Source organism: Schistocerca americana, chromosome 3, assembly GCF_021461395.2.
Source record: "Schistocerca americana isolate TAMUIC-IGC-003095 chromosome 3, iqSchAmer2.1, whole genome shotgun sequence".
NCBI lineage: Eukaryota > Metazoa > Arthropoda > Insecta > Orthoptera > Acrididae > Schistocerca > Schistocerca americana.
Genome location: NC_060121.1, coordinates 385,586,033 through 385,602,816, shown reverse-complemented (window position 1 = coordinate 385,602,816; position 16,784 = coordinate 385,586,033). Strand labels below are relative to the sequence as shown.

At 43.3% G+C, this 16,784-nt stretch overlaps 1 protein-coding gene across 1 annotated transcript in view; it reads left to right on the top strand.

The window, feature by feature from the left end:
- Window positions 1-16,784, top strand: part of LOC124607294 (monocarboxylate transporter 2-like) — a 92,979-nt gene that overhangs the window by 37,608 nt on the left and 38,587 nt on the right. Inside the window, exons 4-5 of the mRNA XM_047139586.1 lie at window positions 6,133-6,273; window positions 10,759-11,270. Of these exons, the coding sequence (XP_046995542.1) occupies window positions 6,133-6,273; window positions 10,759-11,270 (653 nt within the window). The remainder of the gene's footprint in view (window positions 1-6,132; window positions 6,274-10,758; window positions 11,271-16,784) is intronic.

Below are 16,784 nucleotides of genomic sequence, written 5' to 3'. Positions count from 1 at the left end.
TTCACTGCAATTACAGGCGCCCATCCATAACAGATTACAGCATTGACCCCATGGTGCAGAGTACACTGAGGTGACAAAAGTTATGGGATAACGATATGTACACACACCGACGGCGGTAATATCGCGAACACAAGGTAGAAAAGGGCACTGCATTGGCGGGTCTGTCATTTGTACTCAGGTTATGCATGTCAAAAGGTTTCTGGCGTGAGCATGACCGCACGGCATCCCTCCCAGCTGGCCGCGCGGTATAACGCGCTGCTTTCCGAGCGGGAAGGCTTGCCGGCCCCCGGTACGAATCCGCCCGGTGGATTAGTGTCCACTGGCGGCCGAACCGCACCATAACTCTGGGTTCGGTGTGGGTCGGCGGCGGGGTGGGTGGACTGCTGTGACCTGTTGTGGGGTTGTGAACCATTAAGGCTACGGCGGGACGAAGGTTCTCCGTCCTTTCTAGGTCCCCGGTTCAATACACAGTACAATGGCCGCATGACCGACTTTGAACGTGAATAGTAGTTGAAACTAAATGCAAGAGAAATCGTTAGGGAATCCAGTATTCCGAGATCGACAGTGTCAAGAGTGTGCCGAGAATACCACACTTCAGGCGTTACTTCTCACCGCGGACAACACAGTGGCCGCTGGCCCTCAATTAACTACCGAGAGCAGTGACGTTTGCATAGAATTGTCAGTGTTAACAGACAAGCAACACTGCGCAGAAATGAATGTGGAACGTACGACGAACATATTTGTTAGGACAGGGCGGCGATATTTGGCGTTAGTGGGTTATGACAGCAGAATACCGACGCGAGTGCCTTTACTAACAGCACGACATCGCTTGCAGTGCCTCTTCTGGTGTCGTGACCATATTGGTTGGACCATAGACGGACTGGTCAGACGACTCCTGATTTCATTTGGTAAGAGCTGAGTGTGGTGCAGACTCTATTAAGCGAAGCTGTGAAAAAGGCACTTTGCAAGGTGGTGGTGGCTCCATAATGGTGTGAGCTGTGTGTACAAGGAATGGACTGGGTCCTAAGGTCCAGCTGAACGGATCATTGATTGGACATTGGTTATGTTTGGCCACTTGGAGACCAATTGCAGCCTTTCAAGGAATTCATGTTCAAAACAACTATGCATCACGTCACTGGGCTACAACAGTTCGCGACTGGTTTGAAGATCATTTTGGATAATTCGAGCGAATGATTTGGCCATTCAGATTGCCCGACATGAATGCCACTGAACACTGATGAGACAAAATCGGGAGGTCAGTTCATGCACAAAGTCCTTCACCGGCAACACTTTAACAGTTATGAATGGCTGTACAGGTGTGGCTCAGTATTTCTGCACAGAACTTGAAACCACTTGTTGAGTCCATGCCACGTCGAGCTGCTGCACTACGCGAGGAAAATTGATGTCCGACACGATATTAGGAGGCATCCCATGACTTTTGCCACCTCAGTGTATATTACTGTCTCCTAAAATTATGAATATCACAGACATGGCCCACAATCTTCAGTGATTCAATCCTCTGGTGAGGACCGTGCGTGCATCTCGGACGACTAGGCAACTTCAAAATTCGTAGATCAGTTATTAACGACACCAGACCGGTATTCCTCATTCATTTGTGTGTAGGGATTTTTGACTGCCTGGTCTCCGCTTCTCTATGCCTTCTACGACACCATTTAATGCCCGTTTGCTGTCATTGGTCAGATGCGATGTATCATTCCGCCAAGCCGTTACGGTAGATTTCATGTGACACGGGTGGTGCGAGACCCGGAAGGATGCAGAATACTTTGCGGTGTCGTCTCTCCAGTGTCTGTCTGTCCCACGCCTCGCGCCCCAACCGTTGCTAACTGGCAACGCTGGGATGAGCGCCACGTTGGGCCACTGTTTGTACTTCTGACTCTCTCTAGTGTTCCAAATGGTGTAGTCGTGCGATGTTTGGCTTATTAAAGTACAGAATTACAACTCAAACATTTATTAATTAAACGCTTACTATTTATTAGTAAAAAATTTAAGGGAAAAGCTTAATTCCTACGGAATAGAGCAAAAATATTACATAAATACAGTCATATAAAGAGTATCACTGGCAGCTACTTATACAGAGGGTGCGTCCACAGGTTACAAGACGTCAGTTGACATAATTTGTTGTCAAATGTATAGTTCGATTTTAGAAATGGTTTAACAACTGAAACTGTTATATTCTCTTTTCTCTAGGGGGCTCTGGACGGATTAAATAAAAGGTTGCGAACGCTAGGCGTCTTCTATGATTTAACTAAGGCGTTCGTTTGTGTTGATCGCAAAATATGGCTGCAGAAGTTGGACCATTATGGAATAAGGAGAGTAGTTCACTACTGGTCACATCTTACTTTAGGGATAGACAGTAGACGGTCATCTTCTGGAGGTTTGCGACTGGCTACCACGTACAATTCCAACGGGGCACAGTTAAGTGGGGGGGGGGGGGGGGGGGGAGGGGAGGATGGTGGGGTGACCAGGGGTCGGTGCTGGAGCTGTTACTGTTACTTATTTATATATAAATGATATGCCTTCAGTATTACAGGTGATTCTAAAATATTTTTGTTTGTTGATGACATCAGCTTGGTAATGGAGGATGTTGTGTGCAATATTGACACAGTATTAAATAATGCAGTTCAAGACATAAATTCAAAGCCTGTAGAAAAGAAATTGATACTAAATTACAGTAAAACTCAGTTTTTGCATTTGGTAACAAGGAATTCAACAACTCGACAAAAACTTTTGTTTGATTATACAGAAGGGGCATGTGATTGGTGAGACTGACCAGTTCAAGTTCCTGGGCGTCGAGGAAGCCCCTTATTCAGAATCTTGTTCGAAAACTAAATTCTGCTTCATTTACTATTAGAAGAGTATTATCTTCCTTCCTGCCCCTCCCCAGATATGGATACTATAGCCCAGTTCAATCGAAGTTAGCTTTTCAGAATACTTTAATAATCCCACAAACTACACTCTGCACAGTAATTATTCTACACAAGAGAATATGCCTTACAACAGAACTCTTTCAGAACAAGGCTCAACATGTAACAAGCATTTCCATAAAATAACAGAAAATTACGCCCCATTAAACCACTATTATGACCAGCCCCACTTACGTTCTGGAACCCCAAGGCAAAGTGGCAAAGATAGAACTACTAACCACTACAATATCTGTCTTAAAATACATTACATGAAATTTTAACATCACACTCTCTGGCCACGACTGTGGTCCAGGATATTAAATCAATTTAATACAGGAAGCACTTGGGTAAAACGTATGTAAATATGTCACTTCTTACAACTGGACCGTACAAGATCAACGCCCAACACCCACAGTGGTAGCAACTTCAAAACTTCAGCTCCAGTGCTCAGCTAGTTGTGTCAGCAACATCCACTGCCATACGGGAGGCTCTGTTACGTCTGCAAGCTCAGAACAATTTTCCTTATTTAACCCCGTACACACGAGTTCGGAAACGAAACCTCAGAACAGCGAGTAAGAAATTCACAATCCCGGAGGACACAGTATAGATTAAACAAGCCACATTAGGTAACAGAAGAAACATACCGCATGTGTTTAATACTCCTTGGAATGCCGTATAACTAATCGAAAAGATTTCCACTCCTCGAAGTTTAACCCACTCTAATACTCCAAGGTGTCGTAGCTAATTAGACAGCAATTCGTAGAATGCTGGGCGCTAATTCGGATTCCAGTAGAAATGCTATCCAGCAGCGTGCCTCAGAAAACGTGGCCGAGAGTCCAACGACTACGACGCCTAACTTCCCGTTGCTGCATCAACTAACCGGAGCCTGCAGTTTTCAAGTACAGTATTCCGACATGATCACACCAGACTGCCTGCTCTGGCTGTCCGGGCGCCCTTCAACCAGTCGCTTACAGCTGGCGCCACCGCACGAAGTCGAAGAACCTCATGACAACTAGAATCTGAAGCCAAGCACCACACTAGATAAACTTATATCTGCTCAGCAAACTGTCGCTATTGCTTCTCGATTTCATACCTGTGTTTTTTCATGGCAGCTCTAACGAAAGCTACATTCTTAAAGTACCTCGATCATACCTGTACTAATATGAAAATCAACGCTAAATGTTCCACGTCATCCAGAAAGTGCACGCTTCAGCGAAACGCAGCAGAATGACGTTTCTGGTATTGGTAACGGAGCGTCACATGCTACACTGCCCTATGCACCAAGCATCACCCCGTCACCTTTCTCCTTGCATGCACAAAGCCAGGATGCTACCAGGCGAAACTGTAATAAGTAACATCCAAAAACCTCTAAAGAGCACTTTTTTATGTAAAAGCCTTTAACGCAGCAGTTAAGGTCTTATTTAATTGTATAGAATTCTACTATACGATTTAGGGTCTAAGTAGTGACCTTCCCTGGTTTTACAAGAGTAGCACTAAATTACCTATGGCTGGTAGCGGTAATAAATTATAGACACAAACCTTCTTCGTGAACCAGTCTGTCTATTGGTGAAAACCTGTCACAGTTCCCACTGTAGTACCTGAAATTGGCCTTTACATACAGATAGAAAAACGCAGCGGGACGCTTTAATTTACTAACATACAAAGATGAATTCATTAGATGACAAACTGAAATGAATATAAATCATGAAGATATTCTACATGATATATTAACATTGATTTGAACAACTATATTTTTCAAAGAAATGAGCGAAAAGTTGAGATTCATGTTGATGCAAAGACCAGTAATTCAATACTGAATTTCAAATATGTTACCAAAAAGTCGAGATGTTTGTTAGGAAAATGTAAAAAGGACGAAAGGAATGCATGAGAAAAAGGAGTCACCTATATTTCATTAAAAGGCATTTTCGAAAACAATCAGCCTTAAAATGAAGGTTTTATGCGTTCTTATTGCCGAACACGATGGACTTCCCTCTGGGTAGTTCCTCGTGGTCGTCTGGAGAACGGTCTGCTTGCGACATTCCCGTGACCACCGCTGCCAATAATCATGCACAGTAGCTACATTCCTACCAAGACTTCCTTCGGTATCACAGAAGATACACGCAGCTTCTCTTAGTATTATTACACGACCTCATTAAAACTCAGTCAGGTGTTGATAAAGGCCTGTTTATCGTCTTAAAGGCATTCTTTACTAACAGCAACTCACCACGTCCAATCTCAAAGATAAATAACGCTTACGACCGTTACAGCGTGTATTTAAAGAAACCTGATTTGCATCTTTATATTGGCGCTACTAGTGCCGCTCTTATACGACTCTCGCGAAATCTTTCAGATGTTGAAACACGCCTACCAACTTTTGTTTATGTCGTACAACTCCTTCATGGTGGTTCAATCCTTTTTTCCATCAGTGCATATTCGAAGCAGGCGCCACCCGATCTTCTGTTCCCTATGTCTAACAAGAGCATATTCCAGTATCGGTTCGTAATAAGTAATCTGTCTAACAAACTCAAAGGTATTATAACATTTCGTGGGGACGTCATGCGAAACATACTGTTACGTAAGCATGGGGATATTATCTTGACAATGTTACCCATATCCTTAAATAACACTTTGTACTTTTTCTAGTAAAATATGGCTCTCAGTACTCAGTGAGTCTTTTCTACAACAGATAAAGACTGAAAACAGAGTATTAATTATGATAAAAAGCTGTTGGTATCAGAAATTACAGTTAAATCTGAATATGTACCAAACAATAAGTTACATGAGCAAGAGCGGGAGAGAGAGAGAGAGAGAGGAAGAGGGAGAGACAGAGAGAGAGAGAAATACGTAAGCAGTGTGAGTGCTCACTGATCTGACCTAACTCGCATTTACTGTAAATCCGTTTACTGAAACGTTGCTTACTTCATTGAAGCGGCTACCAGAGACAAAAATTTTAACGGATTGAGAAGTGTCTTGCGTTAACCAGGGCATTAGGTTAAACCCTGCGTCATATCTGTAATAATCAATTGATTTCTATCAGGCACAAAAGACGACCTTTCATCGAAACGATGCAGTCACCTCATTTCAGGTAAACCACACCACAATGATATACTGTGTCTTTAGGGTTGGTTACTTCCACCCAAGAAAGGCATTTTGTTTTGGCAGATTTGTAATCTATAATCGAAGAATATTTTGCCTCTGCGTGTTTCAGGACTCTTATGCAACACACTCTTCAGGAGATTCTCCTTCAGACAGATTGCAATGATGGGCGGACTGCTATACGGATTAGGAAACGGGTGTATTGCACTTGGGACGTCTCTCGTGCAGTTCATACTTTGTTCTGTTATCATGGGTAAGTACAATGATTGCCCCAGTAACTATCTATATTACATTGCACTTGAATAAATTAAAAATGGTAGAACTTTGTGATTATCCTTCATCGTGAGCATTAAGGCATATATGAGACACTGATGGCATGAAACGGGATGCGTGTGTGACACACTCACGCGTACTTTAATAGTTGATTGTTTAAATGCCTTGACACTGGCTGAAGTTTCACTTGTTTTCTTTATTTGTTGGACTACTGCAAAATTTCGGTTTTAGGCTATTTTCAAGGATGCTAATAAAAAGAAGCTATACGAACTCAGTGCCTTAGTAGTAGGTTAAAAGTTAAATACAGTATAAAATCAAATCCTTAAATATGTTAGGACTAATTAAAACTCACCGTACAAAAATTCAGCAGTGGCACGTTATCCCATACTGCTGTATGCGCATGTTATATACCAGGCCACACATATTTATTATTAATCCAACATGACGGTACAGTTTGGGGTTGGGATATTCGTTATACTTAACGGCCATGAAAAGCGAACGCTTACATCGTGAAAGCCCCCGTATTCACCTTCACAGGATAGGTCTCAGCCGGCCGGTGTGGCCGTGTGGTTCTAGGTGCTTCAGTCTGGAACCGCGTGACCGCTACGGTCGCAGGTTCGAATCCTGCCTCGGGCATGGATGTGCGTGATGTCCTTTGGTTAGTTAGGTTTAAGTAGTTCTAAGTTCTAGGGGACTGATGACCTCAGATATTGAGTCCCATAGTGCTCAGAGCCATTTGAACCATTTTTGATAGGTCTCAACTTGTTGGAGGGATTCAGAAGACGATATAATCACACGGTTTTCTCATGTAGGAGGTGAACTGGGACCATATGCTGTAAGTTGAGCGCTGCGTTTAGAACTGAATGAATTTAGACTAAGCCCCAGTTCATGAAGCTAAGTGCTGTTACATGAATGTTCATGATCCAATTATCAGTTTGTAAATGCTACCTGACTGCGAAGTGAGCAAAAGAACTAATCACAATAACAAACACATACAAAAATCCACCCAACGTCAAACTGATATGTGTAGATTGTGGAACTGAACATCCAAGAGGGTGTAATCACTTATAAATGCCTCTCAGAAATGTAGAGTGTAAATGTGGTTAGCTTGTAGCTAAGCACGGTGAAATGGGCTGATTCCCCTTGAATGTAATCACAATATTCTTATCTGAAAATAAACCGGAATGATGTAGCACTGAAAATAAATATCTCACCAAAGTAATTGAATACGGTACTGATGTAGCTCAGGGAGAAATCTGAACGTGCTGTTGCAAAAGCTAGATGCCTCATATTATGTTCTGCGCAATTACATGTAAACGTCAAAATACATTCTATAAAAATCCGCCACAGCAAATCTCCGTCCCGGCGTCATCGACGAAACTCTCCTTGATCTGACCTGAAAATTATACACGTAGAGGGTGGGATATTTATTAGTAATTCATGGGAGAAAGTGTGCATGACTGAACTACTTCATTATATGAACCGTAGATAATCAGTAAATTAACAGTAGAGGATATTAGCAACACGTGTATCCAACATGGTGTCGCGTAACACGTGCTTCAAGATTACTCACGAAAATTACGAAAATGGTTGAAGAGAGCATACGTGAGAACCACTAATCAGAAAACTCCAAATAGTCAAACAGTTCATATGCACCACTTGGGCTTTACAGTACGTGAATGTGAACGTGAACAGGATTTCTGGTAATCAAAGAAATGCGAGTTTTCTATATACGCCTTCCAGTAACACAGTAAACAGCCTGAGATGCAAGAGAGGATAACGGAAATTGAGTGCGCAAAGCATTAGATTGAATCACTACGACACGGTACTGTAAACAGCTTCCAATTTGCGAAAAATAATCTACCTCTGGACCTCTGAAATACCACGTGACTAAATACTAGACCGCACTCGCAATTGATCACCACTGCAACAAACGAACTGATAGCAATTAAGAGTGGAAATACCAATATCTCCCGGCTGAAATATATTACACGTCGCACACTAACAATCACTGCAAATAACGGTGACTAAGTAGTTAACCGTGCTCGCAGTTCATTATGGAAAGTACGCCCGAGTCTTCTTGCCCACATTTCACCCCTCCTTGTGATGCCTACGTGATGGATCTCATAACCACGACGCTCAGGGTTGAAATAACGCCCTTTTCTTATGAGTGGTCGACGAAAATATTCCAGATTCACCGCCGCTCAAAATAGACAAGAGGATGCCCCAGGGAGTGCTCGTACAGGGCATCAATAAAATCATTCCTTACCCTGGGACGTTCATTCCCATGCATTTCGCAGTCGAAAACAACAGTTCACAAGCCGATGAGCAACAGGACGATATTCTTGACAACCTTTGATACAATTTACACCTCCTTGATGATTAAACCCTTCTCTAAAGGTATTATGGGGCTGTAAACCCACTGAACATTATCTCAACCCTTTGGAATGTAGCGTGAGTGCACATTTTGCTCTCATGTACAAGTTGGAACCACTAGGGACCGTACAAAACCATTCGTCGAAATTTGAGCATTAGCTGAAACAGCAAACGGTACCTATATCTTTTCAGCCCTCCTGTTCGGCGTATACCTGTGGCGAGATAACAGGAAGAGATGAAGGAGGGTGCGACTTGGGCACAAGCGTGAATAAAATGGCGAGGAGTACCACTAATAAGAGCTCCCAGTTCACCAAAAGCCCCGGTGACTCGCGCTCACCTTTGTTGACAATTTTAGAAGTGAACCTGTAAAGGGAGAACATGTGAGATAGCGTAGCCGCCTGCAGGCAACACCACTAGAATGCGCTGGTGCAGACTGGCTGTCCCCGGACGCCCCTCCAATTCCAGATGTACTCCAAGAGTATCCATCCCAGCAGTAAGCATTCGGTCTCTCTCTCCTAAGTAACGCCATTGTTAGATTCTTACTGTAATTATTACAGTATGTGTGAAAATTTAGTATCAGTTTCGGGAAGGTGAAATACTACACACATCAAAAGAAGTTTTGCATCACCTCGTTTCCGAGAGTTCTGGTACCTGTACAGAAAATTATAATAGAGATCAACATAAACATCATATTTCACATGAAAAACACTCATTGCATGTTGTAGCACCGTACAGCGAGACCTTCACAGGTGGTCGTCCAGATTGCTGTATGCACTGGCACATCTAATACCCAGCAGCACGTGCCCTCTTTCATTGATGCATGCTTGTATTTGTCGTGGCATACTATCCACAAGTTCATCGAGGCACTGTTGGTCCAGATTGTCCAACTCCTCAAAGGCGATTCGGTGTAGATTCCTCATAGTGGTTGGTGGGCCACATCGTCCATATACAGCCATTTTCAATCTATCCCAGGCATGTTCGATAGAGTTCATGTCTGGAGAACGTGCTGGCCATTCTAGTCGAGCGATGTCGTTATCCTGAAGGAAGTCATTCACAAGATGTGAACGATGGGGGCGCGAATTGTCGCCCTTGAAGACGAATGCCTCGCTAACACGCTGCCGACATGGTTCCATTATCGGTCGGACGATGGCATTCACGTATAGTACAGCCGTTACGGCGCCTTCCATGACCACCAGCGCCCTCCGTCGGTCCCACATAATGCCACCCAAAAACCTTGCTGCACTCTCTGGGAAGTGTGTCTAAGGCATTCGGCCTGACCGGGTTGCCTCCAGACACGTCTCCGACGATTGTCTGGTTGAAGGCATATGCGACACTCATCGGTGAATAGAACGTGATGCCAATCCTGAGCGATCCATTCGGCATGTTGTCGGGCCGTGCTGCATGGTTTCGTGATTGCAAAGATGGACCTCGCTATGAACGTCGGGAGTGAAGTTGCGCATCATGCAGCCTCTTGCGGACAGTTTGAGTCGTAACACGACGTCCTGTGACTGTACGAAAAGCATTATTCAGCTTAGTGGCGTTGCTGTCAGCGTTCCTCCGAGCCATAATCCGCAGATAGCGGTCATCCAGTGCAGTAGTAGCACTTGGGCGGCCTGAGCGAGGCATGTCATCGACAGTTCCTGTCTCTCTGTATCTCCTCTATGTACGAACAACATCGCTTTGGTTCACTACGAAACGCCTGGACACTTCCCTTGTTGAGAGCCCTTCCTGGCACAAAGTAACAATCTGGACGCAATCGAACCGTGGTACTGACCGTCTAGGTATGGTTGAACTGCAGACAACACGAGCCGTGTACCTCCTTCCTTGTGGTGTGCCTTGAACTGATCGTCTGTCGGACCCCCTCCGTCTAATATTTGCTGCTCGTGTATGGTTATTTATATCTTTGGGTGGGTTTAGTGACATCTCTGAACAGTCAAAGGGACTGTCAACGTCTGTCTTCAGGAGTTCTGGGAACTGGGGCGATGCAAGACTTTTTCGATGTGTGTATATTAGATTAAATAACAGTGTTTTACTGTTTTCGTCCAATGTATTCGTTCAGTAGAAAAAATCATTTATCGTTCTTTTGCAGGTGCTGGTTCTGGACTCATCGCACCAGCGATTTTCACCTCAATCAACTCATATTTCGACCGCAAAAGGACTTTTGTCATGGGCTTCGTACAGTTCGCAATAGGCGTGGGAGGAGTCGGAGTGCCCGTAATGACACAAAAACTAGTTGCTGCTCTCGGCTTCAGAACCACTCAGTTTATAATCAGCGCGCTTGTACTGTTGATTATACCCGCAGCTCTCCCTATGAAACCTTTAAGATATGAGGGGAATGACGGGGGTGCCGATACCCATCGTAAGTCGGCAGACCAGGAATCCGGACCTCATGTTGCCGGGGAAGAAAGGAAGGGAGTTATTGGTAAAATGGCGGGAGTGGATTATGTGAATGAGGAAGCCAATCAAGTCAGTGAGGAGCAGAAAGAGACTTCCAAGGGCCCTATTAATCTGGACGAAGAGGAGAGAATGCCTGCGGATGACCTGGTGACGCAGCGAGAAGAAGAAAAACGGGATCTTATCCAGAAAAGCAACAATTCTAATGTGAGTACAATGACCTTGCCACACACCGTTTTCTATTTCTTTATTTACTTGAAATTTAAATACCAAAATCACAGTATAGTACTAAAGCTGTAAGTAGTAACTACTTACGGATTCCTTAGTCCTAAGGCTTAGTATAATCGTAAAGAAATCAATAGCTCCTAGCGGACTGGTAAAGGATTTCATAATTGTACAGTTCATTGTGAAATGCAATGAAAATTTTACTTTATGTCCCGCAAAATATTTAAACATAAAGTAATGCATATATAATTTTCTGGGTGGCTGATCTTTATAGCTTTCTTAAATATGTATATATATATATATTGCATTTAAGAAAATCGCAATCATTTTCAGGCACTGTTCAACATCTTTTGTAGATAGGTAATACTTGATCTAAGCATATTGCAGTCGTAGTCAGATTAATCTTCCTAGAGAAAATATATGATAGAATGCTGTGTAAACAGAAAACTAGTGCAAGTGTAACATCGTTTTCTTCCTGCTACTTACATATAAATGAAACAAGCAGAAAGTAGTAAAACTATGGTGTTAAATAATTCTGTAAAAGGCATACATGACGGGAAGAAAAGTTTGGGTCAAGCTTGTGAGGCTGACAAGAATGGAACAGTCTGTGGCAGTATATACCATAATTTATAAGGACAATTCAAACAACTATAAAACACGATAAAAACAGCTACTGATAGTACATATCACTTCTTGACAACTGTAAAGGAACAGAGACATTATTGGACAGGAATAATCAGGGGCACGACGTAAAACACTGTACGCGCGTGATAGCTGTAGAGTGGTATACTCGTTATGAAAAATGGTACAGATTTCACCACATGGGAAAGCAGGATAACAGGCATAAATAACGTACATGTTTGACTCAAGTCAGAATTGCACATTTTGCACCTGTTATGCAGGCTGCCTACCAAGTTGTTGAGGATTCGTTGTGGGATATTGATCGACTTCTCTCTATTGTGCGGTTAGGAGAGGGGGTGTTCGCCTGCGTAGAACGTCCCAGGCTTGCTCCATAGGTTTAAGGTCCGTGGAGTAAGCAGGCCATTCCATATGTTCAATAGTTTCACTTTCCTGTGTGTCCGACACTTCAGGGGCACAGTCGTCCACAAACAGGAAGTCGGGACCTACAGCGCGCCTAAACAGACGGGCATAAACCAGAATAATCTCCCCTTGCAATACCACTGTGTTGTAACGGTACCTCTGTCAAAGACATGCAACGGTGTTCGGCCGTCGTGGATAACGCATGCCAACACCAAAACGCCAAGACCATTCCGATAACGTTCATGAGCATTCTGCGGTGTGTAACGTGTTCCCCTCTTTTTCCACACTAATTGCTGGCCAGAATCACTTGCCACAGTGAAGCAGTATTCGTCGGAGAACATGACTCTGGACCACTGTTGCTGACCCCAACAAACATGCTCGTTACACCACCGATCTCTTTGTCGGTGATGGCGTCGTTGAAGTGGGATGCATTTAACAGGCTTTCGAGCATACAAACCAGCCTGATTTAATTGCCGTAACACGGCTACAGTAACTGTAGCAAAGTCTGCACCTATCTACTTAGGAGTGAGATATCTGTTCCGCTAGGGCTACGTATCGATCCTCCTGGGGTGTGGTGTTCCGTGAACGGCCACCGACATGCTTTCGCATAGCATATCCACCTTCAGCGGCCGTTTTTAATCGCGAGATCACACTTTTGAAAGCAGCTGTTACTCTGGCCGCACTAGAGACACTTCGATCGGCTACGAGCCACGCAGCTGCTTATCCATGTTCGTAAGCAAGCAAATGATGTCTTGTAGACATGTTGCCGTACCGCACCAATCGGTTTCACAATAACTTCCGGCAAACACCGTACTGCATGAACTGTCGAAGGTAATACGGAGCGTTCATGCACAGGCTTCGCTGTAGTTAACACGTCACGACCTCTACATTTCCTTTTGTTATAATTAGCTGGGTGTTCGTAAAAATTGGGAGTTGTTCCTTAGGAAGTGACAGTTGTTTCTTATCATTTCTACTAGAACCTTATTCACATCTTAAATCACTTCATTCGTAATTCTTCGTTTGGTAGTCGAAGAAATTAAACGTCAGTCAATTGCTCTTATAACCTCTCATTTTATAATGAATCTATCCTTAAACAACCGTAAGTCAGAAAATGAAATCACATTTCACCTCCAATTTTTGTTCATATCGACGGTTTTAGATATAAAACAAGCCACAAGCAAACATATAACCATCAATAAATAAACCAACAGCTGTATTTTCATCTCCAACTTATTCCAGGGGCAACCGGTTATGGCATTTTATTATGTGATCATAAGACCCTCTGTGGTGGCACAGTGGCTGAGCTTGTACTGCCAGACAAAAAATCAAACAGAAGCGAACTAAAAATCGGTACCAGCGTATAGTTCGCTTTTGCATGATACTTTTTCTGGGAATATAAGCTCAGCTACTACGTTACCACCGAGCGAGTTGGCGCAGTGGTTAGCACACTGGACTCGCATTCGGGAATGGTTCAAATGGCTCTGAGCACTATGGGACTTAACTTCTGAGGTCATCAGTCCCCTAGAACTTAGAACTGCTGAAACCTAACTAGCCTAAGGACATCACACACACCCAAGCCCGAGGCAGGATTCGAACCTGCGACCGTAGCGGTTGCGCGGTTCCAGACTATAGCGCCTAGAACCGCTCGGCCACCCCGGCCGGCCGCATTCGGGAGGACGACGGTTCAATCCCGGGTCCGGCCATCCTGATTTACCTGTTCCATGATTTCCCTAAATCACTTCGGGCAAATGCCGGGATGGTTCCTCTGAAAGGGCACGGCCGACTTCCTTCGCTAATCCGATGAGACCGATGACCTCGCTGTTTGGTGTCTTCCCCCAAACAACCAACCCAACTATGTTACCGTTGAGGGTCTGATGATGGCACACTGGAATACGGAAACCGGTTGCCTTTGGAATAAATCAGATATATAGTAGTATCAAACTCTATGGTTTGGATTCGTATACCAAATAATCTACAGATTCTCTGCAGCTGATGCCTGTTGGATGTCCAAAGATAATCTGATCATTAGGACCAACAATTCGTATGTGCCACACGCATTACAACCAGCTATTTCAGAACAGCATGTAGTTATCGCCAGATGCGTCAATGTTGGCAGTTTCTATAATATGACGCTGTTGGGACTGTCTACTGGCTCGCAGCGTCGTTGTCTACTAAGACAGTGCCAATGTATTGCCCACAGCGGCTGATCAGTTTTCAGCGTCGTACACAGCTTTTTACTGGGAACCATATTTGCTTTTCGCAAGGAACACTTGCCTTTCTCTTATAATTAAGCGGCGCTTAACACTAGAGAACTCACTATATTGTTAACTGTGTTAACATAAATGAACAGAAAAGTAGAGTATAGACCTCAATTAACAACGATCAATATTACACTTCTTTCACGTTAGCTGTCTCACAGACAAAGACAGTATAGTCACTAAGAAATCGCACATTTTTTAAGCGTGCCTGTATCGAATGTTGGTGCTACCATGTAGACCACTGCAAAACATCTTCCTTCACTCTGAACTAATGGTTTTTCGCTAGAAAAAGGAAGCCGTACATCTTTCTCAAATCGAAGAAACATGGAAAGAGAACTGACTAAGCCGTTAACTCTCCCTAGTAAAACCCAGTGGGGATTGATGACCTCAGGTGTTAAGTCCCGCCGGCCGGAGTGGCCGAGCGGTTCTAGACGCTACAGTCTGGAACCGCGCGACCGCTACGGTTGCTGGTTCGAATCCTGCCTCGGGCATGGATGTGTGTGATGTCCTTAGGTTAGTTAGGTTTAAGTAGTTCTAAGTTCTAGGGGACTGATGACCTCAGAAGTTAAGTCCCTTAGTGCTCAGAGCCATTTTTTTTGGTTAAGTCCCATAGTGCTCAGAGCCAAAACACAGTGTGGGCATTTTGTGTTAATGTTATTGCTGGGAGGATAACTGACTTTGTTTATTTCGCTACACATATCCGTTCTATAGTAATGTGAATCGAAAATAGATCAGTACAACGCATCTCTGATTACTGTAGTTTATGAACAATAACAATCAGTTTAATAATTAATTGTTGCAAAATACTAATACGACTAGTTGACGCTATCCTGAAGGAGAATGATTTAGAGTTCCAGAGAAACGCAAGAACACTAGAGGCAATATTGATCTTACGATTCGTCTGAGAAGATAGATTGAAGAAAAAGCATTTGTCTATTTGAACTGGAACATACTCTTTGGAATTCTGAAATTATCAGGGATGAAATAAAGGGTGAACGATTATTTATGACATGTGCGGAAACCAGAAGCGGTTATAAGAGTTGAAGGACATGAAAGGGAAGACTTAGTTGAAACGTCAGTGACACGGGTTTGTAGCGTGTCTCCCATGTTATTAATTGCCTACATTGAACTGGTAGTGAAGGGAACTGAAGACAAATTTGGAACAAGTGTTAATATTTCAGGCATAAGAAATAAAGTTTTTTTTCTTGCAGTAAGGGTCCACAGCTTCTACAATTTTTAAAGAATTTCAATTTCTTTTCAGTATTTTATCATGCAATTGCAATTTCGGCATTAAGCCATTACAGTATGAGATTTTCAGAATGTACTTTATTACCGATATTCCAGACAAGTCGTTCGAGCATACTTGTAGATACGTACTTGGTATTAACTTTGGAATGAGGGGCGAATCTCGAATCGAATATACATTTAAATGTGATGAATAACGCACCCAGCCTCACTAGGTTAAATAGTTTACAAGGCTTTTGTTTTAACTGAAATATTCTTATACACTGCCGGAGCTGAAGCTGCTTTTGAAAACACTGAAGTAACTGGAAACTTTAGCCATCTGAAGATGGGTATGAATGCCCGAAGCTGTTTATGGCTCTAATATAAAAACATTTGTGGTCGGTAGACAACATTCATTAACGGCCGCGGAGTTCACAAGATCTAGCATGGATAAAATGACCATTACATTTAGATGTTGGTAAACCATTTCTGAAAGTTCTTGGGTAGAGCGTAGCCGTATATGGAAGTGAAATTTGGACGATAAACAGTGCAGACAAGAAGATGTATAAACTTTTTAAACGAAATATTACAGAATACTGCTGAAGATTAGATGGATAGGTAGAATAATCACTGAAGACGGCATTGATGACACAGCCTGACGCAAAGAAATGATTGTTGGATAGGACAGATCCTGAGGCATCAAGAATTGTTAATTTGGTAATGGAGAGACGTCGGGGGACAGAGAATGATTTTACTAGGCGGTCAAGGTTCGAGTGTACCAAGAAGGTTCAAATGGATGTAGGTCCCAGTAAGTGTGTTGAGATGAACCGACTTGTACAGCGCTAACTAGCATGGTGAGTTCCATCAAACAAGTCCTCGGACTGAGGACCACAACAGGACCAACAAGAAACCGAGTGAGATGAGTCAGTAGTCAGCACAAATGACTCATGTTCGGGAGGAGTATGACTCAAAG